This window comes from Meriones unguiculatus, chromosome 14 (assembly GCF_030254825.1).
Source record: "Meriones unguiculatus strain TT.TT164.6M chromosome 14, Bangor_MerUng_6.1, whole genome shotgun sequence".
Taxonomy (NCBI): Eukaryota; Metazoa; Chordata; class Mammalia; order Rodentia; family Muridae; genus Meriones; species Meriones unguiculatus.
Window position 1 is genome coordinate 44,723,101 of NC_083361.1, and position 12,861 is coordinate 44,735,961.

General features: G+C 42.5%; 1 protein-coding gene across 5 annotated transcripts in view; it reads left to right on the top strand.

The window, feature by feature from the left end:
- Positions 1 to 11,600, top strand: part of Herc2 (HECT and RLD domain containing E3 ubiquitin protein ligase 2) — a 180,137-nt gene extending 168,537 nt beyond the window's left edge. For 4 of the 5 annotated variants that reach the window (XM_060367233.1, XM_060367235.1, XM_060367234.1 and 1 more), the window contains 9 exons: positions 161 to 358; positions 2,619 to 2,702; positions 6,211 to 6,352; positions 6,538 to 6,732; positions 7,533 to 7,645; positions 8,141 to 8,331; positions 9,005 to 9,110; positions 9,413 to 9,625; positions 10,676 to 11,600. In XM_060367233.1, the coding sequence (XP_060223216.1) occupies positions 161 to 358; positions 2,619 to 2,702; positions 6,211 to 6,352; positions 6,538 to 6,732; positions 7,533 to 7,645; positions 8,141 to 8,331; positions 9,005 to 9,110; positions 9,413 to 9,625; positions 10,676 to 10,948 (1,515 nt within the window). In that variant the 3' untranslated portion in view covers positions 10,949 to 11,600. Of the gene's footprint in view, positions 1 to 160; positions 359 to 2,618; positions 2,703 to 6,210; positions 6,353 to 6,537; positions 6,733 to 7,532; positions 7,646 to 8,140; positions 8,332 to 9,004; positions 9,111 to 9,412; positions 9,626 to 10,675 lie in introns of those variants that run through there. The other variant, XR_009585525.1, reaches the window with a different exon arrangement.
- Positions 11,601 to 12,861: the final 1,261 nt, after the last annotated feature.

Genomic DNA, 12,861 nt, shown 5'->3' on the forward strand with positions numbered 1-12,861 from the left:
TTTAACATTTTTTAATGTTTGTATGATTTACCTCAAATAATCAGACTAGCTAGAAAGAAAATGATGAGTTTTACAGACTAGTCTCAGAAATCATAAGGCTGTCTTTTGGCTTTTTGTGCTTTTTCTACTTAGTGGACTCAGTGAAACTTCAATGTTTCAGGTACCCATGGAATACAACCATTTACAGGAGATCCCTATCATTGCCCTAAGGAACCGACTGCTGCTGCTACATCACATCTCAGAGCTCTTTTGTCCCTGCATCCCCATGTTTGACTTAGAGGGCTCTCTTGATGAAACTGGACTCGGGCCTTCAGTTGGGTTTGACACGCTTCGAGGGATCTTAATATCTCAGGGAAAGGTACTTTGTAGCAATCTAGAACAGAAGCACTGTCACCTTCAGTAACCTTTTACTCAACAAAAATCCTTATTCTGGGATGGTAGATGCAGACTATATTTCACTCAGCAAGTGGTCTTTGAGAATCTCACGATAGCTGGTTCTAAGTACTTAGAACATGTTCATTTAAAAAAAAAAAACAAACAAACAAACAAAAGAATACAGCCATGAAGCCAAGCCTTGTACACATGGTTTTCTGTGCCTGCCTGGCTTTGAGGGTTTGTGGTCAATTCCACTGACAGAGGAGGGAAAATCATTAGGTAATTTCTTCTCCCACATATGTTCAGCAGAGGGTTGGGGCTTAGAGAGAAGCTCTGTGCCAGGTTGTGTAGGTAGAGATTTCTTGCCATGTAATGAGTTAATGGGCAGGGAGTGGACAAAATCAGGAATGCTGGCATATAGAAGTCATGGGATGGGTTTTGACTTTTTATTAATCAGAGTTTCTCTGGCTGAGAAAGTAAAAGGTTAAGTTTTTGAAATTCTGGTAAGCAGCTTAATGTGATCTTAGAAGGGACTCAGCATCGCCTAGCTGAGTGTGAGAGCAGGTGTGAGAGCACAAAAGGTGAGTTAAAGATCCTCTCTAACTCTGAGATCCCTGAGATACATGTTGTTATCAAGGAGTATAGTCTATTCTAATTGATAAAATAAAATTTAGATATTTTAGAGTGATGTTCAAATGGTTATTCTCTTTTAAGATGGGCTTTGCTATACTGAACAGTAAGGCTGTGTGCATTTTATGTCCATTGTGCCCGAGGGTACTCAGTGGTAAAGATGGTAACTAAGGGAAGATGCTCTCTCTGCTGCTAGGTACAAGAAGAAAACTAATCTCAGCTGTTTCTCCAATAGTTAAAAAATAGCAAGGTTGATTCTGTCATCTTTGTTTTATCCTTCCAAGTATTCAGCAAAGAGGAAAAAGGTCTTTTCTGGTAGAGAGGGAAAAAGGTTTAAGTGGCAGGTTGCAGTCTGCATGAGGTAGAGTGAGCACGCACTTCCTGCAAGAACTCTGGATGGGCTCCCACTAAGTTCAACATGGACAACGTAGACAGTGGTGTTGGGGCTCCTACACTGAGGCAGTTAACAGTAGAGGGCAGCATACAGTGAGTGTCTGAAAGGCCCCCAGCAGCTGAGTAGCCTCTGCTGAGCAGGCTCTGGATGGGTAATAGGCATTGCAAAGGTATGAAGTTTTTTTGCCTTTGATTTGGAGTACAAGTGAGGGGTTTGGGTGTGGACCTGGCAGAAGGAGGCAGGAGAATTGTGATTTTGAGACCTATTCTAGGTTACGTAATGAGTTCAGAGTTACATACCAAGACCTTAAAAAAACAAACAAAACCCTTCCAACAGGATCGCTAGAGGAGACCTGGGCAACCAGGGATTCAGAGCAGGAAAGTGCTCTGTTGAGGGAAGAGCTTAGCACAGGTGCGAATGGGCATGCAGGAAGGCAGGCAGAGGTGAGATTGTGCATGGGGCATGGTGCTAGATGTTTTTCTACCACTAAAACTGAATCTTCTCCTTCTTTTGTGCTCCCTGGGGTTGCTCAATGTCCCACTTTGGCCATCTGGTACTTGAATTCTTTAGAGTCTGATCTGAGAGAGGTGCTTAGAATCTGCAAGGGGCCCTGGTGCTTCTGCAGGTCTCTGCCTCCCCACCTCTGAAAGAAGACATTGTTTTCCCTTTAGCAAAGAGGCACAAGACCCACCTGAGGCTCTCTTTGCTTTGAATGCTCCTTAAGTGTTCCTTTCTGGATGATGCCTAAAGCCTTACTGTGATACCCACATTGTCCTGGCTGTCTTCATCCTGTTTTTTTTTTTCTTTCTGTGTCCGCTTACAGTATGTTCCCCACCCCAAGATTGCCTGGATCCGTGAGTTCCTTGACTCACAGCTGCTCTGTGATGCAGTTAAGAGGTTCAACATCAGACCCTGCTGCGATTGCATTTGTAGTTTGGCAGGGAATCCTCAGTTTGGTTACCAGGCCACAGCTGTCTGGTCTGCTCTTCCTGAGGGACTTAGGTTTTTGCTCAGCTGTCAATTATGCTTGCAAGTTCTCCAGCTTCTTTACATAGCTTGTGAGGCTACTTACATCTCTCACACAACCTGAAAAGGAGCAGTTTTCTTTTCTCAAGGAAGTCTGACTCTGAAATAGAGGCTATGAAACAGTAATGTGGTTTCTCTAGATATGATGATTTCTATTTGAGACTCTAAACTCTGTCTATTTTTTATGTTTTAGGAAGCAGCTTTCCGAAAGGTAGTACAAGCAACCATGGTGCGAGATCGCCAGCACGGGCCTGTGGTGGAGCTGAACCGCATCCAGGTAGTTCAGTCCCTCTCTCTGACAGTTGTACAGATGATACTGTCACGGTGCTAGAGGTGACCCTATAGTTGTGAGGGACAGCAGCACTCAGGGTTATGGAGCAGGCTTTCTATATGGAGTGCTCTGTGGTGAGAGGCGGTGGCAGCTATGAAAATAAGAAATATTTACTTGGCATAATAGCACACACAATGAGAAATTTAAAAAAGGTAAAGTAAGAAGCAGCCATATTTTCCTACAGGGTTATAATGGCCACTCTTGTCTGTGGCCTTTGTGCGTTTGTTATACACAAAGCTAAGTCACTCTTGTAAATTGCTGAGTTTTTTACTTCTAACACTTCCCATTCCTGTGAGCCTTATAACCTGGCTCCGAGAGGTTTCCAGTTTAATAAGCCAGTATTGCTAACATCTCTCATGAAAAAGAATGGAAAAGCAGGCCATTTCTGAATTAACAGTGCTTCTGAGTACACATAAACTCATACTTTGAAAGTTTTAATTAAAAACACAGAGGAATCCCAGTCAGTGATTATAATAGTGCATGGCATTTGACATTTAATACGCAAATGAAATTAGCCTCGCCTCTTAGATGAGAAACAGAGAGCCACAGAGAACAAATTCTTTGTTACTGAACCTTTGTATTAACACATGATTTCTATCCTGATGTTGATTACATGACAAGAATTTTTTCCTGAATTGTACTTGGGGGCATTTTGGATTAAGAGATCAAACTCTTGTCCTTTGTTGGACAGCACATGTGACCACATTGGTGGAACTGGCGTCTCTGGTGGTGAACGTCATAGTATTTAGTGCTAGCTATAATTTGGTCATCTAGTTCCACAAATAAATGGACTGTTTAAATACATCCATGAAAAAGCTTTTATTTCCCCACCTTGGATGACGTGCCTTCTGAAGTTTGCAAGACAAGGAAAACTGTAGATTTCTGGGTCAGGTTCCTATCTGAGTGTCTAAGACAGGCCTACAGGCTTCTTGGAGCCAGGAGTCTCACTGGGGTGACCATGGCTGGAGGTTTCAATGAGACCCTGACTGCCTGGAGCCTGGAGTGCTGCAGTGGGCATGCTGCTGCTTGCCATCTTTTTTTTTTTTCTTGCAGATTTTTAATAATAGCTGCTTCCTACTAGTCTTTGTGTCCCTAATTTTATGTTAAAAATATTTAATATGTTTGAAAGAACAATTGATAGATTGAGAAAAAAAGTGCACAGACATTCTAAGACCAGTGTGCCTTGTAGACTGGGGCTCTTCCATTGCCCATAGTCTTTGGGTACCAGAGCCTACAGGTAGTGCAGTAAGATCTCCCAAAGGTAGAAAGTTCTCCACAGATGTTGGCATAGCATTAGGTTTCCACCAAAATTTAGTGAGTCTAAGGTGAATTCAGCATGCCAGCAGTGAGTCAGATTGGCTGTGTGGTACCTCTGCCCTGGTGCTGTCATCTATGGAGATGCTGCTCAGCACTAGCTTCATGAGACTCAGTAGGGATTAACACTGCGTACTGGAAGGGACTGAAGCATAGTTAACACCTGCTTCTGTTGAAACCTTCTTTCCTACAAGTCCCTTCTACTTTCCTGTCTTTGGTATTTGTGTGACTCACAGAATTTAATTAGGGTTGTTCTCATGAACGTGGATGGGGTTATTTACTGGATCATGGGGCAGCTTACTAGTTACCAGTGGTTCTCCTATTGAAGAGAGTGACACCCTCTGCTTCTAGTAACCATTAAGTACCAATAGACTGTCCAGAAAGATTGGTACCTTGAGCCTTCCGGTGAGTTTTTTACCCTTATGAAAATGATGCTATTTGATACCAGGAAATTCTGAAAAATTGGTTTCTATAAACAAGAGTTTTTGTTTGAGGAGGTGGGGGTTGTTTTGTTGTTGTTTTAATGGGGAGTCTTACTATATAGCCCAAACTGGCCTCAGACTCCTACTTTATCCTCCCAAGTGCTAGGATTATAGTACCATCACTCCTGGCTTAAATTCACTACAGAATTAATTCATGCTCATTTTGAAAATTCAAATTGACATCAGCTAAAGTCACCCATGCCTCTGTTGACAACCGGTGGGTAGGTTTATCTACCGTCAAATTTGTAAACATGTCCAAATACGTTTTTTATTTTTTTAAGAAAACATGGGCAGGTAGGCTCTAGTAGTTAGTGGTTTCTGTGGCTGTTCTGTAGCAGCTGGAAATCTATGGACATACTCCTTTCCTTTCTGTAATCCCTCTGGGGATTACAAATCCCTTTAAAGGTTGCTGTGCAGTTTAAAGGAAGTAGTCTTTGTAGATATGAAAATGAGTCTGTTATACAGAGAAAAGTTCATGCTGTAGGAAAGTAGTGTTTTTGTTGTCATTTGTCTTAGATTTATACTCTTAATTGTGCTTCTTTGTGCTGTTGAAGAAAGCTAGCAGTTTAAGCTTGACTTAGAATTCACTGAAAGTTGGCTACAGATGGTGAAGTTTTGCTAGAGGACTCATAATAAAAATATGTTCACATGGCTAGTTTTTCTTAGACTTTGCAAGCTGTCATCATCTTACACCGAGCAGCTGAGGTAGAACTTGGAGGAGGAGCCACACCAACATTGGTTTTCAGCCTAATCTCTCAGTGTTAGTTTAGGATAAGAACCATGGGCACAGAGAGTGAGTGTGTAGTGGTGACAGCTACACTGACCTGGAGTTGCACAGAGGTCAGCGCGGTGAAGAAAGGGAAGAAAGTTAGCCATGCCTGAGGTAGTATATCTGGCTTAGCCTTTAGAGAACCTTGGTCTAAGTGTAAGTTCTGAATATCTGTCTCCGTCTACCAGAAGCACTGTGTAGTGAGGTGGAGGTAGTTACAGTGTAGTCATTGATGGTGCCGAGTATGAAAATCTGTACAAAGGCGGTGTTGTTATTAACAGTTATTAACACCACCTTGCCTTTAGCGCTGTGTGTGAATAGTGATGATGGTGCACGTCATTGCTTGAGAGTGTATTTGTTCAGATGCCACAGTTAGGCTGCTATGATGTCACTAATGTCCTGATGACATTAGATGTTCAGAATGGAGTTGCCTACACAGCTTTGTTTTGTGTTGTGCTGCAGCAGAGATCTGTGTGCATCAGCTCCTAGCACAGTGGTGCTGTAGCAAGGAAGCTGCAAAGTTTGCTACTGACTCAGGACTGGAGCTGTGGGGAAGCCCAGGAGTTGGGTGCAGGATCCATTAGCCACAGCCCTTCTGTTTCTGTGGGACCTGCCTCAGAATTTGTTTTTGTTTGCTAGAGGTAGTAAAGTAACTGCCCCTTCTTATGAGACCTGCTTATGGCACAAGTCATCCAGGTGCTACACAGAAGGAATTACAGTGTATGTGAGCTACTAGGGCAGGCCAGTCTCCAAGTGCAGACGGTCTCAGAGTCCAGAGTGAAGGTGGGGTGGGGGGAGTTTTGAGGCTCTCATAGGCATGCATCTCTACAGCTGCTTTCACAATGTGTTATCTGCTGCCCTTAGGCTTTCATTCTTTTTCTCTCTCTAGGTTAAGCGCTCCAGGAGTAAAGGTGGCTTAGCCGGTCCAGATGGCACCAAGTCTGTCTTTGGGCAGATGTGTGCTAAGATGAGTTCCTTTAGTCCTGATAGCCTTCTCCTTCCTCACCGAGTCTGGAAAGTCAAGTTTGTTGGTGAGATTTGGCTGTGCATGCTTCGGGGAACTTTTTTTTTCTTCCTTGGGAGAGGGATCTGGGGATGGCAAGCTGAGTGGTGCGTGAGTATCAGGTGCAGAAGACCAGAGCAGCCAGCTTCCTGATGCTGCTTCTGCAGGTGGTGTTGGGTGGCCTATGTGTTGCTGATTCTCCTTTCCTTCCAGGTGAATCTGTGGATGACTGTGGGGGTGGCTACAGCGAGTCTATAGCAGAGATTTGTGAGGAGTTACAAAATGGACTCACTCCCCTTCTGATTGTGACTCCCAACGGCAGGGATGAATCTGGTGCCAACAGAGACTGTTACCTGTTGAACCCTGCTACCCGGGCGCCTGTTCACTGCAGCATGTTTCGCTTCCTAGGTGGGCCTCTCGCTTGTGTATCATACTGTTGCATAGGGCCTGTACCACCCTTAAATTAGTGTAGCATCTCCTGTCTGTCTCAGAGCAACAGTGGATGGTATAAATATCCATGTTTAGCTTTTGAGACATTAGTGATGAAAGTGATGTACATTGATTTTTGTGCATTTTACCAACATTATGGGGGAGAAATGATACTGCTGTTCATTCTGTTCATTCTCGTGTTAAGGACTTGCTGGTGGTGAACCATCAGGAGCTATGGCCATTTTTTGTACAGCTGTGGAGATTTACAGTCGGTCTGTGTGTGACTGTCTGCTCAGTGCTTTCTTTGGCATAGAGGATTTAAAATGCTATATGTGTTCTAAACATACCTGAAATTCAGGAGTGCGTGGAAATAGATGGCTTTGGCAGTAGGCCTGTCCCATCCTCTCTAGGTCTGCACAGAGAGCTCCCAAAGTGCTCCTTATCCTGTCACTACCCCTTAGCAAAACATCCACATTCTTGAAGGAATCCGTCTCTTTTCTTTGCCTTCAAAGGGACAAGAATCGGTTTACAGTGGTTTAGTCCTGTGTATGAAAAGAATAGGGAAAGGTAGAAACTTGTGTTATAGGAAGAAAAGGAAGTAAGTTTTTGAGTAGGACATTCTATTTCAAGGTGGGCTTAGCACTTAGTTTGAGTGGTACTGGTTTAGAAGGCTTCATGGTGTCAGTGCAGAGCTGATAGTCCAAGGCATGTTTGAACAAGCGAGAAGAACTTTCTCACCCATTCCAAGTATATTCCAACCTTCTGTTTTGAATGACCAGGGGTGTTACTGGGCATTGCCATCCGAACTGGGAGTCCGCTGAGTTTGAATCTCGCTGAGCCTGTTTGGAAGCAGCTGGCTGGGATGAGCCTCACCATTGCAGACCTCAGTGAGGTGAATAATCTGGGCTGTGGGTCTTGTTAACGGGCTTGGGCTTTTCTGGGGATCTGACCTATCACTTGAAGGCAGCTGGCCTCTGACCACTTCCTAGTGCATGGATGTGAGAGAGTTGGTAGACTGTGCACTTTATGGTGTCAGCAACTCATGTGGTCTGATAGACAAGATCACTGTCATGTGCAGAGCTGGGCTGCACTTCAGGCTCCCAGGAAGGGGACTGACAGAGCAGTCACAGCCACCTTGCTCTTTGTGCCATTTAGTGTTTAGGGGAGTGTCTACCACCCACCAGTTACAGTTATTTTCTCAGCAGTTCACTTAAGAACTCTCTGTGTCTTTCTCTAGCTCCATGGGTGAAGTGCTTCCTAACAGAAGGCTTTTTTTTCTTTTCACCTGCCATGCTCTTGTATCTAAGAAACACTTATAAGCAGATTAAGTCAGCTATGGCTAGGTGTGCTTGGGGTGGACTGGACTCTTTGTATTTGTCTTTGACAGGTTGATAAAGATTTTATTCCTGGGCTCATGTACATTCGTGATAATGAAGCCACTTCAGAGGAGTTTGAGGCCATGAGCCTGCCCTTCACAGTGCCAAGTGCTAGTGGCCAGGACATCCAGCTAAGCTCCAAGCACACACACATTACCCTGGAAAACCGTGCAGAGTATGTCCGGCTGGCAATAAACTACAGGTTTGTAGTCATCTGTTCCTCAATTGCTTTGACTTAAGAATGGGCAAATGTAGCAGATTCTAGTTACTTGGGTATTTACGTTTTTCCAGACATATCATCTATAAAAGTATGCCATCTGTTTCTTTTCAGCTATTGCTTATCTTTGTAATGATTTCATTTGATGACTAGTATTCAGAGCACTCATTATTCCCACTTGAAATTTCTAGGTTTCAGTAAAATAGGATAAATACAATGTGCTTATTTAGGGTTAAGTCCCCACAGAGACTTAACTTCAGGCCTCTTTGTGCCACTGTATACTTTCTTTGTCAGCTCCTCACAGACAGGGACATAGATAGGACCATGCAAACAGCAGAGTAGCCTCTACCAGACCCACGTGTGCCTGTACCTTGTCATTATGGCTCCTGTAAGCTATGGCACTATTGCTACCCAGCACTGCCATCTGACAGTGCTTACAGTGTGTGTGCCTGTAGTTAATATTTAAGGGATGTCCTGTGTACCAGTCTAGGTAAACTCAGTAGCGTTGTGTGTGAAGAGCATCACCCAGAGCCCCCCTCTCAGTCCTCCCCTGTGGTGTGTGTGGTAGCAGAACTGTGTGTAAAGCTTGGTACAGCAGAACAAGGTGCCCAGTAACTGTAGGTACAAGTATAAGGAAGATTGTTTTTGTTTCTTTAAGGCTCCATGAATTTGATGAGCAAGTGGCTGCTGTCCGTGAAGGGATGGCCCGAGTTGTGCCTGTACCTCTTCTCTCTCTTTTCACTGGATATGAGCTGGAGACAATGGTACGTGGCTGCTTTGTGCTGTCTAAACCTCCTTGGCATACTAGCCCACTCATTATTTGATCTTTTACTTAAAACCTTCCATTTGGAAAGCTTTGGCGTGGCTATGATAGTGAATGAAATGGCACAGTTAAGAGTGTGCTCCATCTCTTACTGCCCACCTACTGGATGCTGAGGTTCAGGGTGGCATTCATGTCTACCTGGTATTAGAGGAACCTTATTAGAGAGGAAAAAAAAGGGATTAGATTTGTGTTGAAATGCAAAAAGAGAAATGTGAGTCTTCTCTAATGGGATGTTTTTCCTAGGTGTGTGGGAGTCCAGACATCCCACTGCATCTTTTAAAATCAGTGGCAACATATAAAGGGATTGAGCCATCTGCATCCTTGGTCCAGTGGTTCTGGGAGGTGATGGAATCTTTCTCTAACACGGAACGCTCCCTCTTTCTGCGCTTTGTGTGGGGCCGGACAAGGCTGCCCAGGACCATTGCTGACTTCCGGGGCAGAGACTTTGTCATCCAGGTAGGCTCCTCACCAGGATCACAGAGCATGGTATTGACATCAGTGGAAGTGACTTGCATGCATTCTGCTGCAGAACAGTTGAGAAAACAAATTCTGTAAAATGAAATGGAAAATACATAACTTCTATAATTTGAACTCTTAGAGTTTTATATTTACAGATCTTGAACACCTATTTTGCAAAGTGTAGCTAAGCCTAAGCCATAACCAGTACATACTAGTGTTATACCAGTATATGGATTTTGAATATACATATTTCATAAAACATTGTTTGACACTCTAGTTGTATCAGATCAATCACTAAATATTTAGCTGAGAAAAATGAGACTGTTCATACATTTGAGAATAAGTTTGCTTTGTCTTAGAACTCAGTGGTCTTAGGATTTAAACAAGTTCAGTTTACCTTTTAAGGTCACTGAGGTGGGAAAACTATATCTAACATTCTTCTTTGTTCAGACCCTAGTAGCAATAGCCCTAGAGACACATCTGTGGCTAGGGTTACCAAAATATCCATCTTTCAGGAATATATTTGATAGCAAACATAATTTTTCTCCTAAAATAACAATAATCATTTTTATTGTTTCCTAGTATTTTGAAGTATAGGCACCAAAAGTAGATTGGTGCTCTTAGAATGTCCTCAGGTGGTCAAGTGCTGGACCCCAGTTTCATGCCCCATTCAAAACTAGTGTCAGCGAGGTAACAGTGTTCTGTCTACACCAGTAGGAGATGATGGGTCAGACTGTTTCATTGGCCATCCACATGATTGCTTGGTGATGATCAGGAGTCACAGTAAAATTGGTTTGCTGCTTTTATTGCAGAACCTAGGGATGATTTACCTTTTTTTTTTTTATATCTAAAATTGGTTAGATTCTACATTTTCTATGTTTTATTTCTAACCAAATATGTAGTATCTGTAAGAATGAAGTGAACACAGTGTAAATAAATTCACAATAATAAAATAATACAGATACAAATTAAACAATAAAACCACAAACAAATTCAGAGTTTTACTTACCCTTAACAAAATCTCTTACTAATATTCTCTACCAACAGGTCCTGGATAAGTACAACCCTCCTGATCACTTCCTTCCCGAATCCTACACATGCTTCTTTCTGCTGAAGTTGCCCAGGTACTCCTGCAAGCAGGTGCTTGAGGAGAAACTGAAGTATGCTATCCACTTTTGCAAGTCCATAGACACAGATGACTATGCTCGAATAGCTCTCACGGGAGAACCAGCTGCCGACGACAGCAGCGAGGACTCAGACAATGAGGATGCAGACTCTTTTGCTTCAGACTCTACACAAGATTACTTGACAGGACACTAAGATGGAAGTGCCATCAGGAAGAAATGTGGCTGAACAAGCAGGAAGAGTCCTGCTGTGTAAATTGTAAATGTTGAATGCATTTGAGGAGGAAGAGAGAAAGACTGGCTGTCTGAGATCCTGTGTGGTAGGACAGCAGAAAGATGATCCTGTGCATGAGGAACACTGTGGGGCACTTCTTTCCCATCATGCTGCATTACCTATAGGGCCCAGTGTTTACTACAGTGCAAATGTTTATATGGACACACAACAGCATCACAAAAATAAACCCTTTCTACTTGTGGGTGCAATAGATTCTTCCTTATCCCTTTGCAGTGTCATCTTGATTGTATATTGAAAATACTGTGTAATGATGAAATTGTATTATTTTAAATATTTCAACTAATTTTACTCTGAATTTGTTTATTAAAAGCTTTTTAAAACATTAAATTATTATTTCTTGAATGCATTTAGAAGTTACTTAAATCAAAACGGGAAAAAAAATGCCATTCAGTCCTCCTCTTCCCCAGGAGGATTATGCATTATGTGATTGGAATTGAGGCATTTTGGTAGACAGTATCATAATTTCAATCATGGAAAGTGTACCATATTTAATGTTTGTGTCATGTATATGCCAAAAGTTTAATCCCCTATAAATAAAACATGTGTCACAAAATTGTAGGCTGAGCTTTTTTAACCAATTAGACTAGCACATATGGATCTACTACACCCAGACCATACTCAGTGGCAAAACACTGAAACATTTACTAAGGTAGAACAGCTGCTCCCAGGGGCCAGAGGAGTCCAGGGACCCTTAGAGCACCTTTCTCTAACTCTAAACGTGCCCTCATGCTCATGCCCACTTCTGGGTCAGGCACATTCTTGGTCCTATTGGCCATTGGGTGTAATTTGCTGTGTGTGTGGTAAGCTCTCTGCAAATGGAAGAATAGAGAACAGAATAGATGACCTGGCTGATAGGCCTAGTACACTAAATCTTAAGAGATCTAGTGCGTGATTGAGGCACGTTGTAGTTCACGTTGGAAGGCAAGTTTTGCAAAAATAAATTGTAAACTAAGACTGAGATGTCACTGATTTTCAGTCACAGTTTCCTTATTTTGGCCCAAGAGGATACCAGAACAACTACATCCAACTTAAAAAAGGAGGTCAGAATTTCAAAATTTGTGTAGAAAACCTACTGTAGTGAAGACAGGCCATCTGAAAGGAATACAGGTCTTGAGTCATACTTGATAATGTTGTGAGGTTTCACTAGTATCTTGAATTGTGAATTAGTTGGTTTGATACATCATGTTTTTGTTTTTTTTTTTTTTTACTTAATAAAATGATAGTAGACTATATATTTAGAATACACATAAGATGAAAATCTGCTGGAGTTCACAAGGAGTGTGGTACTTGTAGTAATCTATTTTCTGTTAACTAGAACAAAATACCTGAAGCTGACTAATTTCATAAAGAAGACAGATTTTAATCTTGGCACTTGGGAATGTGAGGCCTCTGAGGATCATGGATGCAAGGTCTTCTAGGGCTACTGAGTGAGACCTATTGTAACTTTTCCTTGGGATATGTAAAAAACAAAACAAAATAACAACAACCAAAAACTCACCTCAGCCAGACACCAGCAACAAAAGGAAAGGTTCTGTTGCGTCTAGCTTGATAAACTGAAGAGCTTATAGGAGTGTCAGGAGCATGTGTGTGTGATTCAGAAGGCAGCTACACCACTGAGAAGTCCCCTGGGCAAATTATGGGCAACACCAACACTGAAGAGCACTACCTGAGCAGCATGGACAGTCCCGTGTGAGTCACCTGGTGGTGTAGTTCTCTTTCTGTCACCATGATAAATCACTCTCACCAAGAACAAGTTAGGGAGGAATGATCTTACTTCATCTTACAGATCCATCATCTAGGGAAGCTGAGGCTTG